The sequence below is a fragment of the Solanum dulcamara genome, chromosome 4 (assembly GCF_947179165.1).
Source record: "Solanum dulcamara chromosome 4, daSolDulc1.2, whole genome shotgun sequence".
Taxonomy (NCBI): domain Eukaryota; kingdom Viridiplantae; phylum Streptophyta; class Magnoliopsida; order Solanales; family Solanaceae; genus Solanum; species Solanum dulcamara.
This window is the reverse complement of record NC_077240.1, coordinates 42,219,164-42,242,951: the sequence shown is the minus strand read 5'-3', so window position 1 is coordinate 42,242,951 and position 23,788 is coordinate 42,219,164. Positions and strand designations below refer to the sequence as shown.

At 36.1% G+C, this 23,788-nt stretch overlaps 1 protein-coding gene across 1 annotated transcript; it reads right to left on the bottom strand.

The window, feature by feature from the left end:
* Positions 1 to 3,462: 3,462 nt before the first annotated feature.
* LOC129884228 (uncharacterized) lies at positions 3,463 to 3,867 on the bottom strand. Its single transcript, XM_055958559.1, has one exon. The coding sequence runs from the start codon at positions 3,865 to 3,867 to the stop codon at positions 3,463 to 3,465; it is 405 nt and encodes a 134-aa protein (XP_055814534.1).
* Between the last annotated feature and the right edge of the window lie 19,921 nt (positions 3,868 to 23,788).

The following is a 23,788-nucleotide window of genomic DNA, read 5'->3' as shown; positions in this document are numbered from 1 at the left end:
TCAAAGTTAAGATCAAAGAAGTTATTATAGTGTGATAAGTTCAATTCTAACAAAATCATGTGAAAGATAGTGATAAAGACAATTCTCACCTAAGTTATGGATTATTACGAATCACTAAAGTTAATGAGCTATTCCTAATATGTTGTAAAGATGGATTGATAGAAAGTTACTATCTTTCTATAATATATAATGATCATGTTTTAATGAGTTTATGTTGGGATATTGACTAAGCACCGAGAGGGCTTCTAGGTGGGGTTCAGTTCGGTAATGCAATTAGTTACCCAAGGGAATCCTAATAGAAACCTAAAATCCCAAACTACGTTGCCCACATAGCATTTCCTTAATGGCCTAGCTAGTGGATCTACATGTAGCATAGTTGAGTTGAGTTGAGTACCATAATGGAGTATGCCCTAGAAAGATACCCTCCCCCTTCTAGATATGGGGATCATCAAATTCCATGTTATAGCTTACATGGTATTAAGATGTGGTTAAAGTTCATATCCCACACAAGTTACATGTCAAGTTATGAGTTTATGATGAAGTTTTATGAAATGTATTGACCATGAGTTTATATGTTTTCAAATGTTTAAAGCTTTACTCACGCTTATTATGAATGTTCATGCATATTATGGCATATTGATTACATTCTTTTACTTTTTCATGCATATCACACATACTTGGTACATTCAATCATACTAACAAATATTTTGGCTACATTATCTCATAATGAAGGGACGAACAACACACAAGATCATCTTATTTGTGGTTCGAGTTGCTTTAGATTCTCAAAGGAGTTGGTGAGTACTCATCCTATCATGGACATGACTTTTATTAATTTTATTTATTTGAATTTCTTCTCTTGATAGGGTGATCTAGGACTTATCCTAAACCCCAATCAAAGACTAGACTAGAGGCATGTTTAGACGACTTTGATGTTGTCCGGATTGGACGTCCATTGAGTTGATTTCCCTTAGTCCCATCCCCATTGAGTTATTACATCTGCTTATAACTTATTATTATGTTTCTTTATCTTATGTATGCGATGTATGCGAAAATGGATTAGTTGGGGTCCCTCGCATCCCAATTGACATGTCGCGGCTTGGACCTAGTTCGGGTCATGACATCAAGTATACTCTAACTCATCCTAATCAACAATTATTGCTCTACCATCTATCATGGAATCCAAACAAAACTCACTACTCCTTGTCCAACACAAAAGGGAATACTACCTCACCAATGACTTAATGGGTGCATGACTACAACTACATACTATACTCAATAACTATCCCCCTCATTAGGTATCCATACTTTTCAATGCATAATTCTAACTCTGAGCACTTCCACTACTACTGGATCATAACATTGCATATAACACTAACCTTCGAGTGTCAATACTACCCAAGCATACTAAAACATACTTTCCTCCTCAAGGATAACATCTGGAGAAAGCTTTAGAGAATAGAGTGTCTATAATAAAATGGTCATAAACTTTTACCCCGAACTTGAAATAAGGCAAAATTGATAGACTTAGAAAGAGAATTCATATGCCTTTACCTAATACAATATGTGGTAAGAGATATGATCATTTGAAGTTGACTATTGCATTTTCTTATGCAAAAGTTTAATTGGTAGAAGATGTTTGAACTCGACTAAGTACTAGACGCAACGATGAATAATCCCATCAGCACAAACATGGAACAAGTATGGTTCTTCCCATAGAACTTCTTTACATCAGACATGAACTTGCGGCATTGGTGAACATTCAATTCGGATGATACTATATCACTTACCAAGTAGTTAGAAACATCAGTAAACCATGGAATTAAGTCGTGTAATGCTGCCAATACTTGTTCATCCGGATAGGTGTCATCTATCTCAACTCTATCTTCCAACTTTAACATTGCCTTTTCTTCAAGTCTAGAAAAATGGTTAGCAACCTGCTTTTCAGTCCCTTTTCAGTCTTTTACTTTGAAATCAAACTCTTGCAACAAAAATACCTAATGAATCAGTCTTATCTTAGCATCCTTATTTTCCATGAGGTATCTCAATATTGCATGATCTGTGTGTACAATGACTTTGGTACCGAGCAAGTAGGATCTAAACTTCTCGAAAGCGAATATTACGACAAGCAACTCTTGTGAGGTTATAGTGTAGTTTCTTTGAGTAATATTAAGGGCTTTGGTAGCATAGTATATTGAATGTAGAATCTTCTCACGGCTTTATCCTAATATTATGTTTAATGCTACTCCACTCATATCATACATGACCTCAAACAATTACTCCCAATCAGGTGCGATGATAATAGGATCTGATACTAGTCTTTGTTTTAATTCCTAAAATGCTATTAGACAGTCCTCATCAAGCTCTAATTTCATCACCTTGTCATCCAATTTGCATAATGGATGTGCTATTTTGGAGAAGTCTTTGATGAAGCGGCAATAAAATCTAGCATCCCGAAAAGATTTTAATTCCTTTGATGGAGATGGGAGGGGACAACTTTTCAATTACCTCCATCTTTTCTTGATCCATTTCTATGCCTTTGCTCAAGATCTGATGACCCAATACTATGCCTCTTTTACCATGAAGTGACATTTCTCCCAATTGAGCAGAAGGTTGCACTCTTCACACCTTTGGAGTACATCTTAGAGATGATCCAAGAAATCGTTGAATGAGTCACCAACCACAAAAAAATCATCCTTGACAACTTCGATTGTATCCTCTACCATATTTGAAAAGATAGACATCATAAAATATTGAAAAGTCACCGGTGGATTACACAATCTGAAGGGCATCATTTCGAAAGCTAGTGTCCCATATAGAAACATGAAGGTGGTATTTTCTTGTTCTTTAAGTGTTATAGAAATATGATTGTAGCCTGAATAACAGTCAAGAAAATAATACCATCCTTTGCCAGTAAGACGGTCCAGCATCTGATCCATGAAAGATATTAGAAAGTGAGCTTTTTCTGCCTATGAGTTTAATTTATAATAGTCCATGCATACCCTTCAACTAGTGATAGGCCTCATTGGAATGAGCTGGTTCTTTGCATTTGGTACCACAATAATACCACCATTCTTTCGCACACATTGGACAGGACTTACCCAATTACTAATGGTGATCGGGTAAACAACTCCAGCATCTAACCACTTGATGACCTTCTTTTTAACTACCTCTTGCATAGGTGGGTTGAGTTGTCTTTGGTTCTCAATGCTTGGTTTGAAGTCCGACATGAGTTGGATTTATTAGTACATATACCCAGTGGGATAACTATGATGTCAGCCATAGTCCATCCTATTGCTCGTTTAAAATACCTCAAGATAAATGTTAGAGCTTTCACTTGCTTTTGGTGAAGATCGGCAACTATTATGATTGGCAGTGTGTTTTTGGATCCTAAGAATGCATATTGCAAGCTAGATAGAAGCGCTTTAACTTCTAAAGTCAGAGGTTCCTCGATGGAAGGTTTTACAGGTGGGTTGCTCTATTCTTCAAGTTTAATTCACGTCTCTTTAGTGCGTGATTAAGCGACTCAAGGCCTTTGAGTGCACAAAACATCACAGTACGATATGCCATCAATATCCCCATTGGCGTCGATTTGTGGGCTCCTAAGCCCAGTTGTCGAAACACTACTAGCGGCATCAAATTATTACTAGCACCCAAGTCGCACAATGCCTTAGAAAAGTTGAATTCCCCTATGGTACATGGTATAGTGAATGCTCCAGGGTCCTCTTTCTTATACATAAGTGAGCGAATGGCGATTGCACAATAATGATGCAAGTTACCGGCTGATTCAAAGCTCACCGTTCTCTTCTTTGTGATAAGATCCTTCATAAACTTTGCATATCCAATCATTTTCTCTATTGCCTCCATCAAAGAAACATCCACAGAATTTTTTTTCAACATGCAAATAAACTTAAGAAACTTTCCGTCTTTGACCTTCTTTTTCAATCTTTGTTGAAAAGACGGAGGAGGTCATGGCATTGGAATTGGAGTTGGAGTAGCTTTTTCTCATTGTTAGCTTTCTCATCCTGCTTTTTATCTCCTTTCTTAGGCTAGTTGGTGCTTAGCTTTTCATCCACTGCTTCTTCCTTAGTTTTTCTTTGTATTTCATCCTCGCTAATGACTGAGTCATGTGCATCATATACATATTCTGGCATTGGTGGATCCATTATTTCAGCGCCAATTTAGGTGATCACAGCCATGCATTTCCCATTGTTCTTTGGATTTTGAATTGTATTACTTGGGAGATTTCCTTTCTGGCATGGATTCAAAGATGGCAAAATCTACCCCCAATTGTTGCTTAATAAGCTTTATAGATGTTGAATATGACTCAACCTTTTGATTCATTCCTCAAAGATTATTTCATATCTCTTTAAGATTACCCTCTATTGTGTCATATTTTTCATCATCTTTGTCATTATGTCTTCGATTCTTGCAAGTCCGGATCCCCTATCTTAAATTTCGGGTGGGATTTAGGCACCACTCTTGTTGTTATCTCTCCTTCCCAAATAACTCTCTTGCCTACAGTTTCGATCATGGTGTCCATCCGAGTTATAGTTTTTCTCACGATTGTAGTTTCCTTCTCGATTGTACTTGTTGTCACAGTTGTAATGGGCCTCTCAATTGAAGTTATTATAGTTATGACTTTGATTTGCTTGACCTTGGTTCCAAGATTTATGATTGGATACTTGGGTGTTAGTCTAAAAACCCCCTGCTTGATCATTTACATAGTATTCATCTTCCTTATGTCCATAATCATCATGACTTGGTGCCTTACCTTGATGGTCGATTGCATTGATTTTATCTAGTCCCAAATTCTTGAATGCCAGTTTGAATTCAGTTCTTAATTGAGCGATTTCTTGTACTACCTCTTCATTTGGTATCTTGGAACCTTGATTTGTACCAACAACAAAAGTGATTTTTGAAGTTTTAGTGTCCCTAGTGCTCCAAGATCGTTTAGTCCTTGCAAAACGATCGAGTTTCTCCGCAGCCTCTTGAAACATGTTGGCCAAGAATGCTGCTCCAGTAATGGTGTCTGCAATAACTTTTCCATTGTCATCAAGTGTGCGGTAGAATAGATCAAGAAGTGAATCATTGGCAATTCTATGATTTGGCATACTTCGCAAATATTTTACGAATCTTTCCCAAGCTCCACTAATTTTTTATCTAGGCATTTTTAGGAAATTATTGATTCGGTCTCTCAGCTTTAGCATTTTTGACAATGGAAAATAATTTTCGACGAACGCCTCATGTAATTCATCCCAAGTTGTGATGGAGTTGTATGGAAGCTCAGACAACCAAATTGTAGCTTTGCCAGTAAGTGATAATGGAAAAATATCCAGTCCGATGACATACATGGTTAGCTCTGGGTTGCCAACACTACTCTTGCAAACAAAAACTATATTATTGAGATGGGTGTAAACATCCTCGGATGCCAGGCCAACAAACAATCCTTGTTTATGAAGTATTTGAATCAGTCCACTTGTAATGCTAAACTTAGTTCCAGTCGGCAACGGAGGTAACACGATGTTAGCAGTAGTTTCGATGGCGTCATGGTTGACCCCATAGTAATTCTATATGCTGAATTCAGGTCACTGTGTGGGTGGAGAAAGTTCTCTCATTGCTGGTTGATTGTTGAAAACATTCTGTGGTTGATGTTGTGGAAGATGTTGTAGTACATTCTCTTGTTTCCCTCTAAGATGTTCTGTGCCATCACCAATTTTGTTTCTATCGTTATTTTTTTTTCCATTTTAAGTAGTGCTCTTTCAATTTTGGGATTAAAAAGACTAAAGACAATGCCTCGACTCCTTGTATTTGGCATGCACTAGGATTCAAAACCTATTTCAGCACAAACAAAAAGAAATGAATTTAAAATAAGGAAATAATCACTATAAATCAAATAATAAGAATTAATCTAATCTAAAAGCCTTATTCCCCTGCAACGGCCCCAAAATCTGATACGCCCAAATTACACCTTCTTAAAGAAGTATAAAGCAGTTGGTGAGCAAATATCGAATCTAACATAGGTTAGAGGCGATCCCATGAGGAATATGGTTTAGACTTAGGTTAATCATTTATTATTGTCATTGACAATCACATTATTTCCTTAAAGAAAGGGTTTTTTAAGTAAAAGGTAACTAACAAATCTAATAGCAAGTATCAAGTAACAAAGCGATAGTTTAATATGGTTTAAAGTCAATATAAAATGAAACAATGGTGTATGTGTTCCCCATGAATCCTTAACTATGTAGACCTTTTTTATTAGTAATCATTTTATAGTGTGTTACATGTAGAATCAGTACGTTAAGTTCACCTAAGTCCTTGATCTAGAAAATAAGATAATTTCACTACACAACTTGATCCGTCTACAAGTGCATGCTTTACTAACCCTTACCAATGATCCCAGATTTAGCTATTCCATGATCCATTCAAGCTAAATAGATGAGGATGATTAGCCTCAAATCTCGTTATTTAATCGCTTTTCCTATTTGTTACCTCCTTGATTCGGTAAGTAAGAATAAGACGAGTTATAACATGGACATTGTTAACAAGCAATCAAAGCAAAGAGAAAAATAATACATTCATGTACACTATTCAAGAACTACTTTTTATTAAGTCTACATCGTTAATTCTTCATGGTTTCCACAACCCTAGTAGTGGAATTAACTAATAACTATGTGATCACAATCAATAATATTTGGTTTAAAAGAAATAATGCACTTAAAATAACAAATGTGAGAATATAAAATTATCAAATAAAATCTGAACGTAATCGTTGATAACAAAAACCAGAATTAAATAATAAAAGCACAAAAGTAGTTCAAGCTCAATTCTCAAACCAAAAAACGTTCACACTATAAAAATAAACCTAAGGAACATATTTATAGACAACTAATGTTAATTAAATATATGAATTTGGAAGAAACTGAAAACCTTAAGTCAGTTTGGTTTCTATGACTTGTTTCTACGAGTCTTCTTTGGGTTGACGAGTCATAGATCCAACTCATAACCCAACATTTTGCACTGATGGCCTCTTCGTTTTCATGTACGACTTCTAGAATCGTAATCTTCAAAATGACTCATGTATTGCATTCGTAGATAAGGTATTGACTTTCAACTACCATAGTCTCTTCTATGGATAGACTTTAGATTTGTAGACATTTGGATGAGTCGTAGACTGGACTCGTAACTCCAATTTTTCATTTATTCCTTAATATTGTTTTGATGACTTCCACCTATGACTCATAGGTTGGCCTCATATACTCCAAAATTCCTAAAAATTAGTGTTGTGTTTCTCCATTTAATACTCTAATGTAGTTTCATGCAAAAAACACAAATAACATCAAATCTACTAACAAATGCTTAAAAGCATTCAATTTCTCTAGTTTAAAGTATTAAAAGTACCGTAAATCCACGGTACATTAGATCCTTCAAAAGACTTTGACAGAAACAACTTTCTTATTTCTCAACTTCCAGACTTGACGATCTAAAATCTCAACTGAAACCTCTTCATACGATACTCTCTTTGACACCAACACTCTCCAATGGGAAATTGGAAGTAGGATTACCAATACACTTCTTCAATAAGGAGAGATGAAACACCGGATTCACCGATGCTAGTTTCGAAGGCAAATCCAATTCATAAGCCACCTTACCAAAATGCCTCACAATCTGATATGGGCCTACATTTAGGGGACTAAGCTTTCCATTTTTACCAAAATACATCACACCTTCATAGGTTAGATTTTCAAGTAAACTCAACCATTAACCTCAAATTGAAGCTCTCTCCTCCTCAAACTGAAATAGGAATATTGTCGGCTTTGGGTAGTCTTCAACCTCTCCCTAATGAGACAAAATTTCTCTATAGCATCAAAAACCTACTCTGGCCCTATCAAAGCAATCTCACCAATCTCAAACCACCTAATAGGAGATCTACATCTCCTAACCATAGAGAACCTCAAATGGAGGAATTTTAATGCTTGAATGTTAGTTATTATTATAGGTAAACTAAATTAATGGTAAATGGTCATCCCAATTGCCTTCGAAGTCGATCAAACAAGCCCTCAACATATCCTTCAAGGTTTGAATAGTCCGTTCAGCTTGACCATCGGCTTGAGGGTGAAAAACTGTATATTATCATTAAATAGCTTCATGCATGAACATTCATAATTCAACTAGAAATCATGCTATTAATATAAAATCATACTTATAATGATCATTAATAACAAATAAAAATGTAATTGAAACAACCCGACATAATTCATCCAAAATTTAGATTAAAGATAATGGAATTTTGTGAGATTTTTTAGGAAAACCTGGGGACTCCATGGGTGAAAAAAACCCATGTATCAATCCCCACATACCTTGATTTAAATTGAACTTTTAAATTGTGAAAGAAGGCTTGATCTTGAATAAACCCTAACCAAAGCTTGATAAAGTTGATGAACTCTTGAGGAACCTTGGGAATGAAGCCTTAAACTTGTTTGGAAAATAATGACGGAATAAAAAGGGTTCAGGAGTATTTAGGACAATTTACCTAATGAATCTCGTCCCTAAAAATATTCACATACATTAATAAATTATAGGGAAAATACCAAACTAGCCCTCATTAAATTCCGAGTTAGACACCCTGTAAAAGACCTGAAAGATGGGGTCTTTGATCTTCCTCTAGGATTCAAGTTTACGACTCGTTCTCGAGTCTATGACTCATTCTCGAGTCTACGACTTGTAGTCTCCATTCGTCCTACAGGTCATTAGAACCTGCATAAATTGAGCCTTTGAACTTTTATTATGAGTCATTATTACGACTCATCATTTGGTCTATAACTCATTTTGTAGAGTTATAGAACCTCTGTTGTACCTTAATAATGAACAAGCCCAAGGCTTCCCTCTATGACTAGTAAGAGAGAGTCATAAGTAGTATTACGAGTCGTGGGAAGACTCGTCAAAAATAAAGTTTGTCCTTGTGTTGGAAAATTTTCTTTGGTTCTTACTTTCTGACTTTCGGGGTCTCACAATATCTCCTTCTTGGGAACATTCATTCTCGAATGAGATTAACTTATCCTAGAAAGGATATGGAATGAGGACTAGCAACCCAACATGAATGCAATGGCATATAGAAAACATAATCCATGAGGTTTTCATACTTAACTTAAATCATGCTTTCGAAACAAACTTCATGAACATGCATGCCTATGAAAGACATACAAAAGTGAAACGTAGGAGTTTAATTGATTCTATCATGAACGACATAGTACCTTAGCCTTGAGTGGAAGAAAAGAGATAGGGATAACGCTTTTTCATGTCCACTTCCACTTCGTACGTAGCAATCTCCACTTGTTGATTTCTCCACAACACCTTGACGGATGCAACATCTTTATTCCTTAACCTCTTCACTTGCCGGTCTAAGATTTCCACCGAAACCTCCTCATAAGTCAAATTCTCTTCAACATTCTTAATTTCAAATGGAACAATTGAGTTTGGATTACCCACAAACTTTCTCAACATCGATACATGAAATACCATATCAACCATAGCCAAATTAAATGGCAAACCTAACTCATATGCCACTTTGCCAATACGCTACAATATTCTATAAGGTCCTCTATATCTAGGACTCAACTTTCCTTTCTTACCAAAACTCATTACACCCTTCATAAGTGAAACCTTCAAATATACCCAATCATTCACATCAAATTCAAGCTCTCTTCTTCTAATGTCCGAATAGGACTTTTGACGACTTTGAGCCATCTTTAATCTTTATCTTCTAAGCCTTACCTTTTCCATTTCCTCAACCACCAAATAAGGACCAATCAAGGCCATCTCACCTACTTAAAACCATCCCATTAGGGATCTACATCTTCTTTCATATAAGGGTTCAAAAAGAGCCATTTGGATGCTAGAGTGATAACTATTATTTTAGGCAAACTCAATATATGGAAAATGCTCATCCCAACTTCCTTTAAAATCAATCAAACATGCCCTCAACATATCCTTCAAAGTTTGAATCTCTCTTTCGGCTTGTCCATCAATTTGAGGATGACAAGAGGTACTTAGCTTAACTTTTGTACCAAGACATTTTTGAAATGACATCCAAAAATGTGAACTGAATTGAGTACCTCGATCTGATATAATTGACAAGAGAACACCATGAAGTTTTGCAAGTTCGTGAATGTACATCTTTGCATAGTCTTCAGCACCATAAGAAGTCTTAACCGGTAGAAAGTGTGCTAATTTAGTCATTTAGTCCAAAACAACCCAAATAGAATCATCTTGCCTTCTAGCATGAGGCAAACCCATTACAAAGTCCATATTCACATCCTCCCATTGCCAAATATGAATTTCAATGTCTTGAGTTAAACCTCTCGATATGAATTGACTTCTTTAATTCTACCAATACAGGATCAAGATTATACTTAGCCTTAACATTCGCTACAAGAGATGATTCAGAACTGTTATAAAAAAGAATACCTCCATCATTGAAATCCATAAAACGCACACCTAAATGTTTCAATCTATGGATATCCTTTACCAAATCCTTCTTCCCTTCCTCAATGAGTGCAACACTATCCATGGACAACCGCTAAGAGCATCAGCTACAACACTTGACTTACCCGAATGGTACAACACACTCATATTATAGTCTTTTAGGAGTTCAAGCCACCTTCTTTGCCTAAGGTTCAAGTACCTATGGTTAAACATATATTGCAAGCTTTTTTGGTCGGTGAGCACATTAACATGCACCCCATAAAAATAATGATGCCAAATTTTCAAATCATACACAACCGCCGCAGGTTCAATATTGTGGGTTGGATAATTTCGTTCATGCCCTTTAAATTATCTAGAAGCATAGGCTATAACCTTACCATGTTGAATCAAAACACAACCCAAACAAATATGCAATACATCAAAATAAACAACAAACCCATCAGAACCTTTAGGCAATGTCAAAATAGGGGCCGACATAAGATGATCCTTCAATATTTGAAAACTGTACTCATATTTGTTTGATCATTAAAATTTCAAATTCTTTTGGGTCAACTTAGTTAAAGGCAAAGCAATAGAGGAAAAAAATTTAACAAACCTTCTATAGTATCCGGCTAAGCCCAGAAAGCTTCTAATATCCAAATGAGATAATAATCGAGGCCAATTCTTCACTGCCTTTGTTTTCTTTAGATCAAGCATAATCCCATCACCGGACACCACATGGCCAAGAAATGTAACTTCCCTTAGACAAAATTCACAAATAGTAAGCCTGGCAAATAGTTGATTATCTCTCAATATTTGTAACACAATCCTCAAATGACCCATCCTCATCATTCCGAGAGTAAATCTAAATGTCACCGATAAACACCATTACAAACATGTCTAAGTATGTCTTGAAAATATGATTCATCAAATCCATGAAGATAGCGGGAGTATTAGTCAAACCAAATGGCTACAAATTTATAATGACCATACCTTATTCTAAATGCCGTCTTAGGAATATGACATTCCCTTACCCTTATTTGATGATAATCGGAACGTAGATCAATCTTTGAGAAGTAACTAGCTCCTTGCAATTGGTCAAACAAATTATTTATCCTCCGAATTAGATACTTATTCTTTACAATAACCTTATTCAATTGCCGATAATCTATAGCCATTTGGAATGACCCATCTTTTTTCCTAACAACCAACCCGGGAGAACCCCATGGTGAAATGCTTGGCTTTATAAAACAGTTATCCAAGAAATCGTTCAATTTCTCTTTCAACTTCTTACGTTCTGCCGGAGCCATACGGTAAGGAGGAGTAGAAATAGGTTGACTATTGGAAAGGAGTTTTATGCAAAATTCAATTTCCCTTTTAGGAGAAACACTAGGCAAATCATTGGAAAATACATTGAGAAACTCATTAACTATAGGGACTGAGTTAATAGTAGGAGTTTCGGAATCAACAACCCTAACTCGCACAATATGATAAATGCACCCTTTGGAAATTATTTTTTGAGCCTTAAGACATGAGATGAATAGACCCTTAACCACCGCATTAGTACCCTTCCATTCAAGAATAGGCTCATTAGGAAATTGAAATTTGACCCTACGGGTTCTATAATCAATGGAAGCATAAGAGGCATATAACCAATCCATACCAAGAATAATGTCAAAATTGGTCATGTCTAGTTCATCAAGATCACAAGGAATAAATTTAGGCAAGACCAACATGGGATAATTTCAATAAACTTTATTGGCTAACACCGAATCACCAATGGCAGTAAAAACCAAAAAAGGTTCTAACAACACTTCGGGGCACACATAAAATTTCATAGAAAGATAAGGAGAAACAAATGATAAGTTAGCACCCATATCAAGAAATGCATAGACATCAAAATTAAATACCTATAACATACCCGTGACCACATCGGGAGTCTCTTCCACATCTTACCTAGCATAAATGGCATATAATTTATTATTTTGTTGGCCACCCTTTGGTTAAGCTTGGGAGCCTTGTTACATTTGGCCTCCTTGAGGACAACCTTCTCCACCTTTGTTAGCGATATGAGGGCACTCGAATTGCTTATGGACAATATTGCCACATCCATAACAAGTACCCCTTCTAATCAAGCATTTCCCTCCACGATTCTTTTCACACTTTGCACACTTGGGAAATGAGACGCTACTAGGATTCACACCTCCTTCTTGAACCTTAGGGTATGACACCCTATCCTTAAAAACTTCCTCCCTAAACCATGGCCTTGTTGAGAACGGCCACTACCCCCACCATTGGTCCTAGCATTAGAGAACCCACCTTCATTCCAGGCCCTCTCAGAATCTCTTATTCCTATCTCCTCAAGTTTCTCTCCCTCAATATGTTTGGTAAAATTCTTAAGAGAGATATGTCCATTTCTTTGAAAATCATGGTGGTAAAATATTATTTAGAAACAAAGTCGAACACCACCGATATGAATTGACTCATTCAGGCACATGGATCAGCAATCAATGAAGAAACATACTTGGATAACTTAGTAAACTTGAGGGCATAGTCCTTCATACACATGTTGCCTTATCGAAGACTGATAAACTCCAACACCTTTGCCTCTCTTAGCTCAAGAGGGAAGAAGCAATCAGGAAAAGCAAGCTTGAAGGCTTCCCAATAAATAGGACCTTCATCAACTGTGTCCAACATCCATTAAGTGTACCAAAATTGAGCAACATTCTTGAGTTGGTAGTCCACCAACTCCATTTTCTCTTCTGAAGTAACCCTAATAATACTCACTATCTTGTAGACCTCAACAACAAATTCTTGAGGATCCTCATCCACTTTTGAACCATGGAATTTGGGAGGGTTCATTCTTGCAAAGTCCCTTACCCTAGAGGCCAGAGTAGGAATATTAGAAGGAGTCGTAACCCCTTGGTTGACCACAACTTGGGCTAGCATGGTAATAGCGGTCTGAAAATCCACATTAGTCACTTGGTCGGGTAGTGGACCATTGTCTTGAGTGGACCAAATGAGCTTAGTCCTCATTAGCATTGATCCCTCTTTGTATAGGTTTTTTGGAGGCCTTTTTTGAAAATTGCAAAGGACAATTGTTAGGGAAAGAAAGTCTTAGAATATACTCTATCGCATGATATAGATCATGAAAGAAGTGAGGATTTCCTAAAATGTCTTATAGACTCCTACTCATAGATGTGGCACACTTCACAATCATGAATAAGACTCTACTTGACGCTGCGTGTTGGATATCCTAGGATATCTTAAACTTTGTGCTCTAATATAAAGTTTGTCATGACCTGACCTATGGCCTAGTCACAACACAACGATTGAAACCCCGAAATGCACCAACCAAGCCTCTTGACATATCGTTAAGCATACATAAGGTAATATGGAAATAACATTAAGAGAGTCTAAATCATGAATAATAAAAGAAGAATATAGCCTGACTACATACACTCTATAACATTTTGTCCAACAAATACCTATACTAACAAAGAAGGGAGAGTGGTAAGACATGTTCCTAGCTCACCCTCCACATGAATGAAGTAAAAATACTTTAGGATAGAAAAAATTCATAACTCCCCCTCGGTAAGATGAGGACTCACCAACACTTCACTGAATGGAACTCAACTAGACACGTGAATGATGTGATCCTCAACCCCGACATTATGAGACTATGTAGGCAACAAATATGTGTTAGTATATCTGAATGTACAAAGTATATGGGTATGACGTGCAATATAAACCATAAGATGCAATGATCAAGTTACATACATAATAAGAAGGGATAAGTAAAGTCATGAGAGAACCATAATGATCAAAGCATTTGAAGAGAAATAGTTGAAATCATAAAGAACATAAAGATAGTATACATATGTGGGATAGGAAAGATAACCCACAATAAGACCATGAGAGCTATAACATGGAATCCTGATATCTCCCCATACAATGGAAAAAGGGGAATCTACTTGCGTAGGTAGACTCTATCCCGCTAGGTGGGTTAAGTACATACGCTATATATGGATCCACTAGCTTGGCCATAAACTCAAATCCTATGGTGTAACATAGTTATGAGACAAGAGACTTTATATAAAGAACTTGTAGGTCGATTCCCCACCACAAGTCATCATTCTGTGCTAAGTCAAATTCCATGGAATACATACATAGTAATCATACTTATAATATATCATGAAATTTGTACATAGGTTTAACATTCATAGAGTAGCCCGTTTTCATAACATACTTATAATGTGAGTACTAGCCTTTCACCATTATAATATCATACTTGCATAATTCATATCATTAGGTTCCATGGTCACCAACATAGGGTCTAAGTCACCTTTTCCTTACCTTGCATGAAATTTATAATTTGATTATAATTGAAATCCGTAAGAATAAATTCATACTTTAAATTAGGGTAAAAATCATATACATAGTCAATTTGGATGAAAACCATAAGAATACTTGAAATTATTGAACTTGATAATCATATGTCATGTATATCATAATTAAAAATAGCTTCATTTATGGGATTTCATAATTCAACTTAAAATCATGCTATTAATGTAAAATCATACTTATAATGATCATTGATAACAAACAAAAATATAATCTAAACAGCCCAACACAATTCATAAAAATTTGATTTTAAAGATAATGGAATTTCATGAGATTTTTGAGGAAAACCTTGGGACTCCATGGGTGAAAGGAACTCATGGATCTATCCCCATATACCTTGATTGAAATTAAACTATGAAATTGAGAAAGAAGGCTTGATCTTGAAGAAACCCTAAACAAGGCTTGATGAGGATGATGAACTCTTGAGGAACCTTGAGAATGAAATATTAAACATTTTTGGGAAATATTGAGGGAATAAAAATGGTTTAGAAGTGTTTAGGACAAATTACTTTCTGAATCTAGTCCCTAAAAATGTCCACATACATTAATAGAATATAGAGAAAAGACCAAACTACCCCTTATTAAATTTTTAGTTGGACAACCCTACAAGGATACTCTATGAATCGTAGAGGTAGTGATGAGTTGTAGGAACAACTCATCTTGTAGGCCCTATAAAAAAACCTAAAAGTTGGGGTATCTGATCTTCCTCGACAAGTCATGTCTATGACTTGTTCTCGAGTCTATGAGTCGTAGTCTCCATTTGTCCTACAGGTCCTTAAAACCTGTATAAACTTAGCCACTAGACTTTTATTATCAGTCATTATTATGATCAACATTTGTTATATGACTCATCCTGCAAAGTCCTAGAACCTCTCCTGCACCTTAATCCTGAACAAGTCCAAGGCTTCCCTCTACGACTCCTTCTTATGAGTCATAGGAAGACTCGTCAAATCTAAAGTTAGTCCTTTTCTTGGGAAATTGTTTTTGGTTCTTACTTTCCGACTTCCGGGGTCTTACAATTTAGCATAACAACATCACCCTCCTCGGAATCAACAAAACAAACAACCAAACCAGCTGGTCTATGCACCTTACTAACTAACTCTTTTTTTCTCATCCTTAATATGGACACCACTATCCATGGACAGCCCTAAGAGCATCGACAACCATATTTGCCTTTTTCGGATTATAGAGAACACTCATCTCATAATCCTTCAACTACTCAAGCAATTTCCTTTATTGTAGTTTCAAATCCTTTTTCTTGAACACATATTGAAAACTCTTATGATCGGTGAACACATACATATGAACACATGTCACAACCCAAACTAGGTCCAAGTCATGATACGATGATCGGGATGCGATGGACCCCAACCAAGTCATCTTAGCATACATTGCATTTATAAGGTAAAGAGACATAGTAAAATAAGCGAAAGTAACAACTCAAGGGAATAGTTCTAAGGGATAACACACACAATAGACGTCTAGCCGGAATACATCAGATAGCTTCTGAACATGCCACTAGTTTAATCTTTGATAGGGGATTAGGAGAAGCTCCTAGCTATCCCGAAATAATAGAAGTAAATATAGAAATAACATGAAAGGAAAGTCATTGCCCTCGATAAGATGAGGACTCATAAAATCTTGATATCTAAGCAACTTTAGCCATGAATAAGATGGTCGTGAGTGTCCTCCATCTCTACAATATGAGACTATGAAGGAAAAATATGTGTTAGCACATAGAAGGTACTAAGCTATGAAGGCAAAATACGTGTTAGTACATAGAAAGTACTAAGTATGTGGAATATACATGAACAAGTAAAGGAACGTGAATAATAAGCCATAAGATGCATGACCAATCATAATATACATGAGTAAGGCTTAAAAGCATTTGAAAATATAAGAAAACTCATGATCAATGCATATCATAAAACTTATAACTTGACATTTAACTTGTGTGGGATAAGACCTTTAACCAACATTTAAGACCATGTCAGCTACTACATGAATCCGATGTAACCCTCATCGAGAAGGGAGAGGCTACCTTTCCAGGTACACTCCGGCATGGTACTTAACTCAACTCAACTGTACTATATGTAGATCCACTAGCTTGGCCATGATGGAAATCCTGCATAGGCAACATAGTTTGGGACTTTAGTTGCTACTAGAATTCCCATGGGTAACTAACTGAGTTATTGGACTGAACCCTACCTAGAAATCCTCAAGGTGCTTAATCAATATCCCAAAAGAAACTCATAAAAATATGATCATAACATAATAGGAAAATATAGTTACTACCTGTCAATCCATATTTATAAAACATATTAGGAATATCTCATTAGCTTTAGTGATTCATAGGAGTCCATAACTTCGGTGAGAATTGTATTTATCACCATTTTTAAATATAATTATGTGAGAATTGTACTTATCACACTATAATAGATTGCTTTGATCATAACTGATCATCATCATAACTTTTATCATTTTAAACATAAATCTCAACTTTAAATCATAAAACTTTATTGAAAATTATTGAACTCAGAATCAACTCATAAAAGTCATCTCTGAATCGTAAAATCATAATTGAGATAGATTTATCCATGGGAATTTATACTTCAACTTAAAATCATGCAATTCATGTAGATACATGCTTAGAATAAATATTTATAACAAATTAAAAAAAATTAAATTAGCCCATTGCAATTCAACTAAACTAGGGTTCATAATAAATTGATAATTAAAGAAAACTTGAGAAAACTTTGGGAATCCATGGGTAAAAGGAGCCCATGGATCAAACCCTACGTACCATGGTTGCACTTACTCAAAATTGAAGAAGAAACCTTTCTAAAATCTGAAACCCTATCATGTAAGTTGGAGAGGAATCCTTGAGAGATTTTAGTTCTTGCCTTAGAGAATTTGGGAGAGTGATTTAAAATGAGGGAAATTTTAAAGAATTGGGTAGATATAGGGTTGAACTTATCCATAATAGTGTCTAGGTTCATTGAACTGAACTTGTGAAATAAAAAAAATATCCTTTATTAAAACGAAAATTTCGACCCTATGAATTGACTCTACGAGTCGTAGAAATAACGATGAGTCATCAAGCTGACTCGTCATGCAATTCTGCAAAAAGGGTTGGATTTCAAGTCTATAAAGTTCACAAATGAGTGTTTCTATAACTCGTCTTTTTGTCTATGATTTGTCATTTAGACTCGTTTTGCAGGCCTAAAAACCTGCAAGTGTAGAAGTATACAAAGCTTAGTTACGACTCACTTCTAGGAGTTATAAAGGTTTCTACGATTCACCAAGTCGAGTCGTAGACTCGACCTTGAGGAACTTCTGAAACATGGCCTCTGTAGTTTTGGAATGAATGGTTCTTATGACACTCATCAACAGGATGACGACTCATCCTATCAAGTCGTAGAACCTCTCCGGGTGTAGCACTGCACAGTACTCAAGGGCTCACTCTAAGACTCACTCTTGCGAGTTGTAGAAATCTCTATGAGTCATAGAGTGACTCATAAACATGAGTCAATTAGAAATTTTGAGAATTTTTTCCTTGGTTCCAACTTTCCGACTATCGGGGTCTTATAATATCTCCTCCTTAGGAACATTCGTCCTCGAATGACATAAACTTATCATAAGAAAGACATGGAAAGAGAAATATCAACCCAACATGAATATAATGATACCTTAAAATGCACAGAAAATGAAATTTCAGACTTAACATAAATCATGACCTTAAAATCAAATTTCATGAACATGCATGGATATGAATGACATAGCAGAAACTGAATACGTAAGATTTTAATTAACTTGAATAAGAACAACTTACTACTTTAGGCTTGAGTAGAGGAAAAGAGGTATGGGTATCATTTCATCATATCCGCCTCCATTTCCCAAGTAGCACTTTCTATTTGTTAATCCCTCTATAATACTTTGACGGACACAACTTCTTTATTTCTTAGCTTCTTAACTTGCCGGTCTAAGATTTCCCTAGAACTTCCTCATAAGTCAAGTTCTTTTCATCACTCACATCTTCCAATGGTACAAAAAAATTTGGATCACCCACAAACTTTCTCAACATAGATACATGAAACATAGGGTGGACCATGGCTAACTCGTATGGAAAATATAGCTCATAAGCCACCTTGCCAATATGTCTCAATATTTTATAAGGTCAAACATATATAGGACTTAATATCCCTTTCTTACCAAAGCTCATTACACCCTTCAAGGGTGAAACCTTCAAATAGACCCAATTATTCACTTCAAATTCAAGCTCTCTATTCCTCATATTCGAATAGGACCTTTGACGACTTTGATCCGTCTTCAACTCTCCCTTATGAGTCTCACCTTCTCCATAGCATCTATAACAAAATCTGGACCAATCAAGTCCATCTCACCCACTTCAAACCATCCCATCGGACCTACATCTTCTCCCATATAATACTTCAAAAGGAGCCATTTGGATGCTAGAGTGAGAACTATTATTATAGGCAAACTCAATAAATGGCAAATTTTCATCCCAACTTCCTTTAAAATAAATAACACACACCCTCAACATATATTCTAAAGTTTGGATCATCCTTTTAGCCCGTCGATTTGAGGATGAAAAGTTGTACTTGACTTAACCTTTGTACCAAGACCCTTTTGAAATGACTCCCAAAAGTGTAAAGTGAATTTACTACCTCGATACGATATAATAGACAAGCGTAACCATAAATTCTTACCAACTTATGAACATACAACTTAGCATGGTCTTCGGCACCATAGGAAGTCTTAACCGATAAAAAATAAGCCAAGTTGGTCATCCGATTTACAACAACCCAAACCCATTACAAAATTCTTATTCACATCTTCCCACTTCCAAGTAGGAATTTCAATATCTTGGGCTAAACCTCTCGGTCATTGATGCTCAACTTTAACTTATTGGCAACTTGGACACTTATCTACAATCTCTTCTATGTTCTTCTTCATACCATTCCACCAATATACTTCCCTAAAATCATGCTACATCTTGGTGGAACCCGAATGAATCAAATATTGGGAACTATGGGCTTCATTCAATATCAATTCTCTTAACCTATCCACATTAGGTACGCACAATAGACGTTGATAACAAAGCACACCATCTCCATCTTGGGAGAAATCCTCAATGGCTATTTTGTCAACTGACTTCTTTAACTCAACCAACATCAAATCTTGGTCTTGTTTAGCCTTAACATCAGCCACAAGAGATGATTCTGAACCATTATGCAAAAGGATACTTCCATTGTTTAAATCAACTAAGCGTATACCTAAGCATGCCAACATATGAACATCGCTAACCAATTCTTTCTTACCTTCCTCAACATGTGCAACACTACTCATGCACAATCTACTTAGTGTCTCTAAATCTTAAAATTAAACTCAACCGCCGCTAGTTCAAGATCATGGGTTGGATAATTCCTTTTGTGCACTTTAAGTTGTTTATATGCATAAGTTATAATCTTATCATGTTGCATCAAAACACAACCCAAACCAACACGTGAGGAATATAAAACACAAACCCATCCGAACCTTCGGATAATGTCATACTAGGAATCGATATAAGACGATCCTTCAATATTTGGAAATTTTTCTCACATTCATCAGACCATTAAAATTTCACCTTCTTTTGGGTAAGTTGGTCAAAGGTGAAGCAATAGACGAAAACCCTTCAACAAACCATCTATAGTATCCGCCTAGGCCCAAGAAACTTCTAATATCCGAAGGAGATAATGGTCTAGGCCAATTCTTAACCGCCTCCATTTTCTTTGGATCTACTTTAATCCCATCATCGAACACTATATGTCCAAGAAATGCAGCTTCCCATAGCCAAAATTCACACTTACTAAATTTGGCAAATAGTTGCTTATCTCTTAGTGTTTGTAACACAATTCTCAAGTGACCCATATGATCTTCCTCATTTCGAGAATTATTCAAGATATCATAAATGAATACCACTACAAACATGTCCATGTATGGCTTGAAAATACGATTCATCAAATCCATGAAGATAGCAAGAGCATTAGTCAAACCAAATAATATTACTACAAATTCAAAATGACAATACCTTATTGGAAATGCTGTCTTGGGAATATCATACTCCCTTACCCTTAGTTGATGATACCCGAAATAGAGATCAATCTTTGAGAAGTAACTTGCTCCTTATAATTGATTAAATAAGTCATCTATCCTTGGAATTGGATATTTATTCTTGATGGTCACTTTTTTCAATTATCGATAGTCAATGCACATATGTGGTGAACTTTCCTTCTTTCTCACAAACAAAATGGAAGCACTCCATATGGATATACTTGGTCTAATAAAACCATTGTCTAGAAAGTCTTTAAATTGATATTTTAGCTCTTTTAGTTCAGCCGCATCGATTTGGTAAGGAGAAATAGAAATGGGTTGAATACCAAAAGAAGGTCTATACCAAAATCAATCTTCCTTTTGGCAGGAACACCGAGTAGATTATCAGAAAGCATATCCAGAAACTCATTAAGAATTAGGATCGAATTTAGAGTAGGGGATTCAGAATTTTAATCCCTAACCCTCACAAGATGATAAATACAACCCTTGGAAATCAATTTTTGAACTTTAAGGCACGAAATGAATTGAGCTTTGAACACAAAATTACTACCCTTCCATTCTAGGACCAGATTATTTGGAAATTAAAACCTAACCACTCAGGTTCTACAATTTATAGAAGCATAACATGCATGTAGACAATCCATACCAAGGATAGCATAAAAATTGGTCATCTCAAGCTTAACTAGATCACATAAAGTAACTTTATGGAAAATCGAAACTAATAACTTCTATAGACTTATTTAACCACAAGCAACTCGCCTACGGGAGTGTAAATGGAGAAAGGCTCTAATAATATTTCGGGGCAAACATCAAATCTTATGGACATATAAGGGTAAACAAAAGACAAATTTATGCTCGGATTAAGTACGGCATAAACATCATAGTTAAAGACCCATAACATACTGGTAACAACATCTGGTGTCTCCTCCACCTCTTGCTTAACCTGAAGAGCATAAAACCGGTTGTTGCATTGACCACTCTTTTGTTACACTTGAGAAACTTGGCCTTGAGGATGAACATCTTTGATATTGCATTCCTTAGCATGAGAACCCATCTTACTACATTGGTAGCACACATTCAAACCCGCTAAACACTCTCTCTTGTAGTTCTTACCACACGTCTTACATACTATGAACACTTGGATAATAGGAGCATCTCCTTGAGGCTAAGGGTTGGGCACCCTATTTTTTTCAATACTTAGAGTAGTGGGATTTGAATATCCTTGGCCGGAGTACCTTTGGAGAAAATAAGGACATCCACCACCTACGGACTTACCATGAGAGAAATCACCACCATCGGTCATTGGCCCCTTGGACTCTCTATTTTTCTCCTATAGCTTCTAACTTTCGATTTGCTCTGCGTATATCATAAGTCTAGAGATATCCATCTCCTGAATCAACATAGCCGTCTTACACTCCTTTGAGACCATATCCGACACACCCGACATAAACATGATCATATGGGCTCTTGAGTAGGCACCCATAAATAGAGTATATTTTGACAATTGATTAAACTTTAGGGCATACTCCATCATACTCATACCACCTTACTTTAGGTTGATGAACTCTTGTACTTTGGCCTCTCTTAACTCCAATGGAAAAAAATGATCAAGAAACACCCTTTTAAAGTCATCCCAAGTAATGGGATCTGCCTCTCTAGGCCTCTCCCCTTTTTATTCGTCAAAGAAATATGAGCAACACCTTTCAATTGATACATAGCCAACTTTTCCCTCTCAACCAGGCTAACCCCCATGATATCCACAATCTTGTGAAGGCTATCAATGAACTCTTGTGGATACTCTTCAACCTTGGAACCCCAAAATCTGGAGGATTCTTTCTTATGAAATTATGAACTCTTGTCACCGTCGTACCCACATTTGGTTTCATGAGAGCAACCACTTTACGGTTGACTTGGCCATAACGGCTTTTGCAAGTACTTGAAAGGACACCCAAAACTCGACATTAGAGACTTAATTATTCAAAGAATCATTCGAAGATCATTGTTTCTCTTTAACCATATTTCTTCTAGCAGGGTATCTTCGTAGAGGCATATTCTAAAAATTGCAAAGAATAAGAATTAGAGGGAAAGACTTAGTGACCACTCTACTACATGGCATAGATCATAAAGAAAGTGAGATTACTAAGACATTTTGTAGCCTCCTATTCATGAATGTGCTATGGTTTACACCAATGAATAAGACTCTACTTGACTCAGTATGTTAGACTTCCTAGGACTCTTCTAAGCGTTATACTCTGATACCAAGTTTGTCATAATACGAACAAGGTCCAAGCCATGATATGACGATCGGTATGTGAGGGAACCTAACGAAGACATCTTAGCATACATCACATTCATAAGGTAAAAAGACATAATAAAATAAGCAGAAGTAACAATTCAATAGAATGAGTCTAAGGGATAGCAAACTCAATAGATGTCCAACCGAACTATATCACATAGCATCTAAACATGCCTCTAGTTTAGTCTTTGATGAGAGCTTAGGACAAGCTCCTAGATTATAAGACAATGTAGGTAAAATATGCGTTAGTACATAGAAGGTACTAAGTATGTGGGATATTCTTGAACAAGTAAAGGAATGTGAACAATATGCCATAAGATGAATGACCAAGGATTATGTACATGAGTAAGGCTTAAAAACATTTGAAAACATATGAAATCTCATGGTCAATACATATCATAAAACTCATAACTTGACATTTAATTTGTGTGGGATAAGACCTTTAACTAACATTTCAAACCATGCAAGCTACTACATAGAATCTGATGTAACCCTCATCGAGAAGGG

Bases quoted from the DNA above. Each gene is read 5' to 3' on its own strand.
- LOC129884228 (XM_055958559.1), bottom strand. From the start codon at position 3,867: ATGGAGGCAATAGAGAAAATGATTGGATATGCAAAGTTTATGAAGGAT.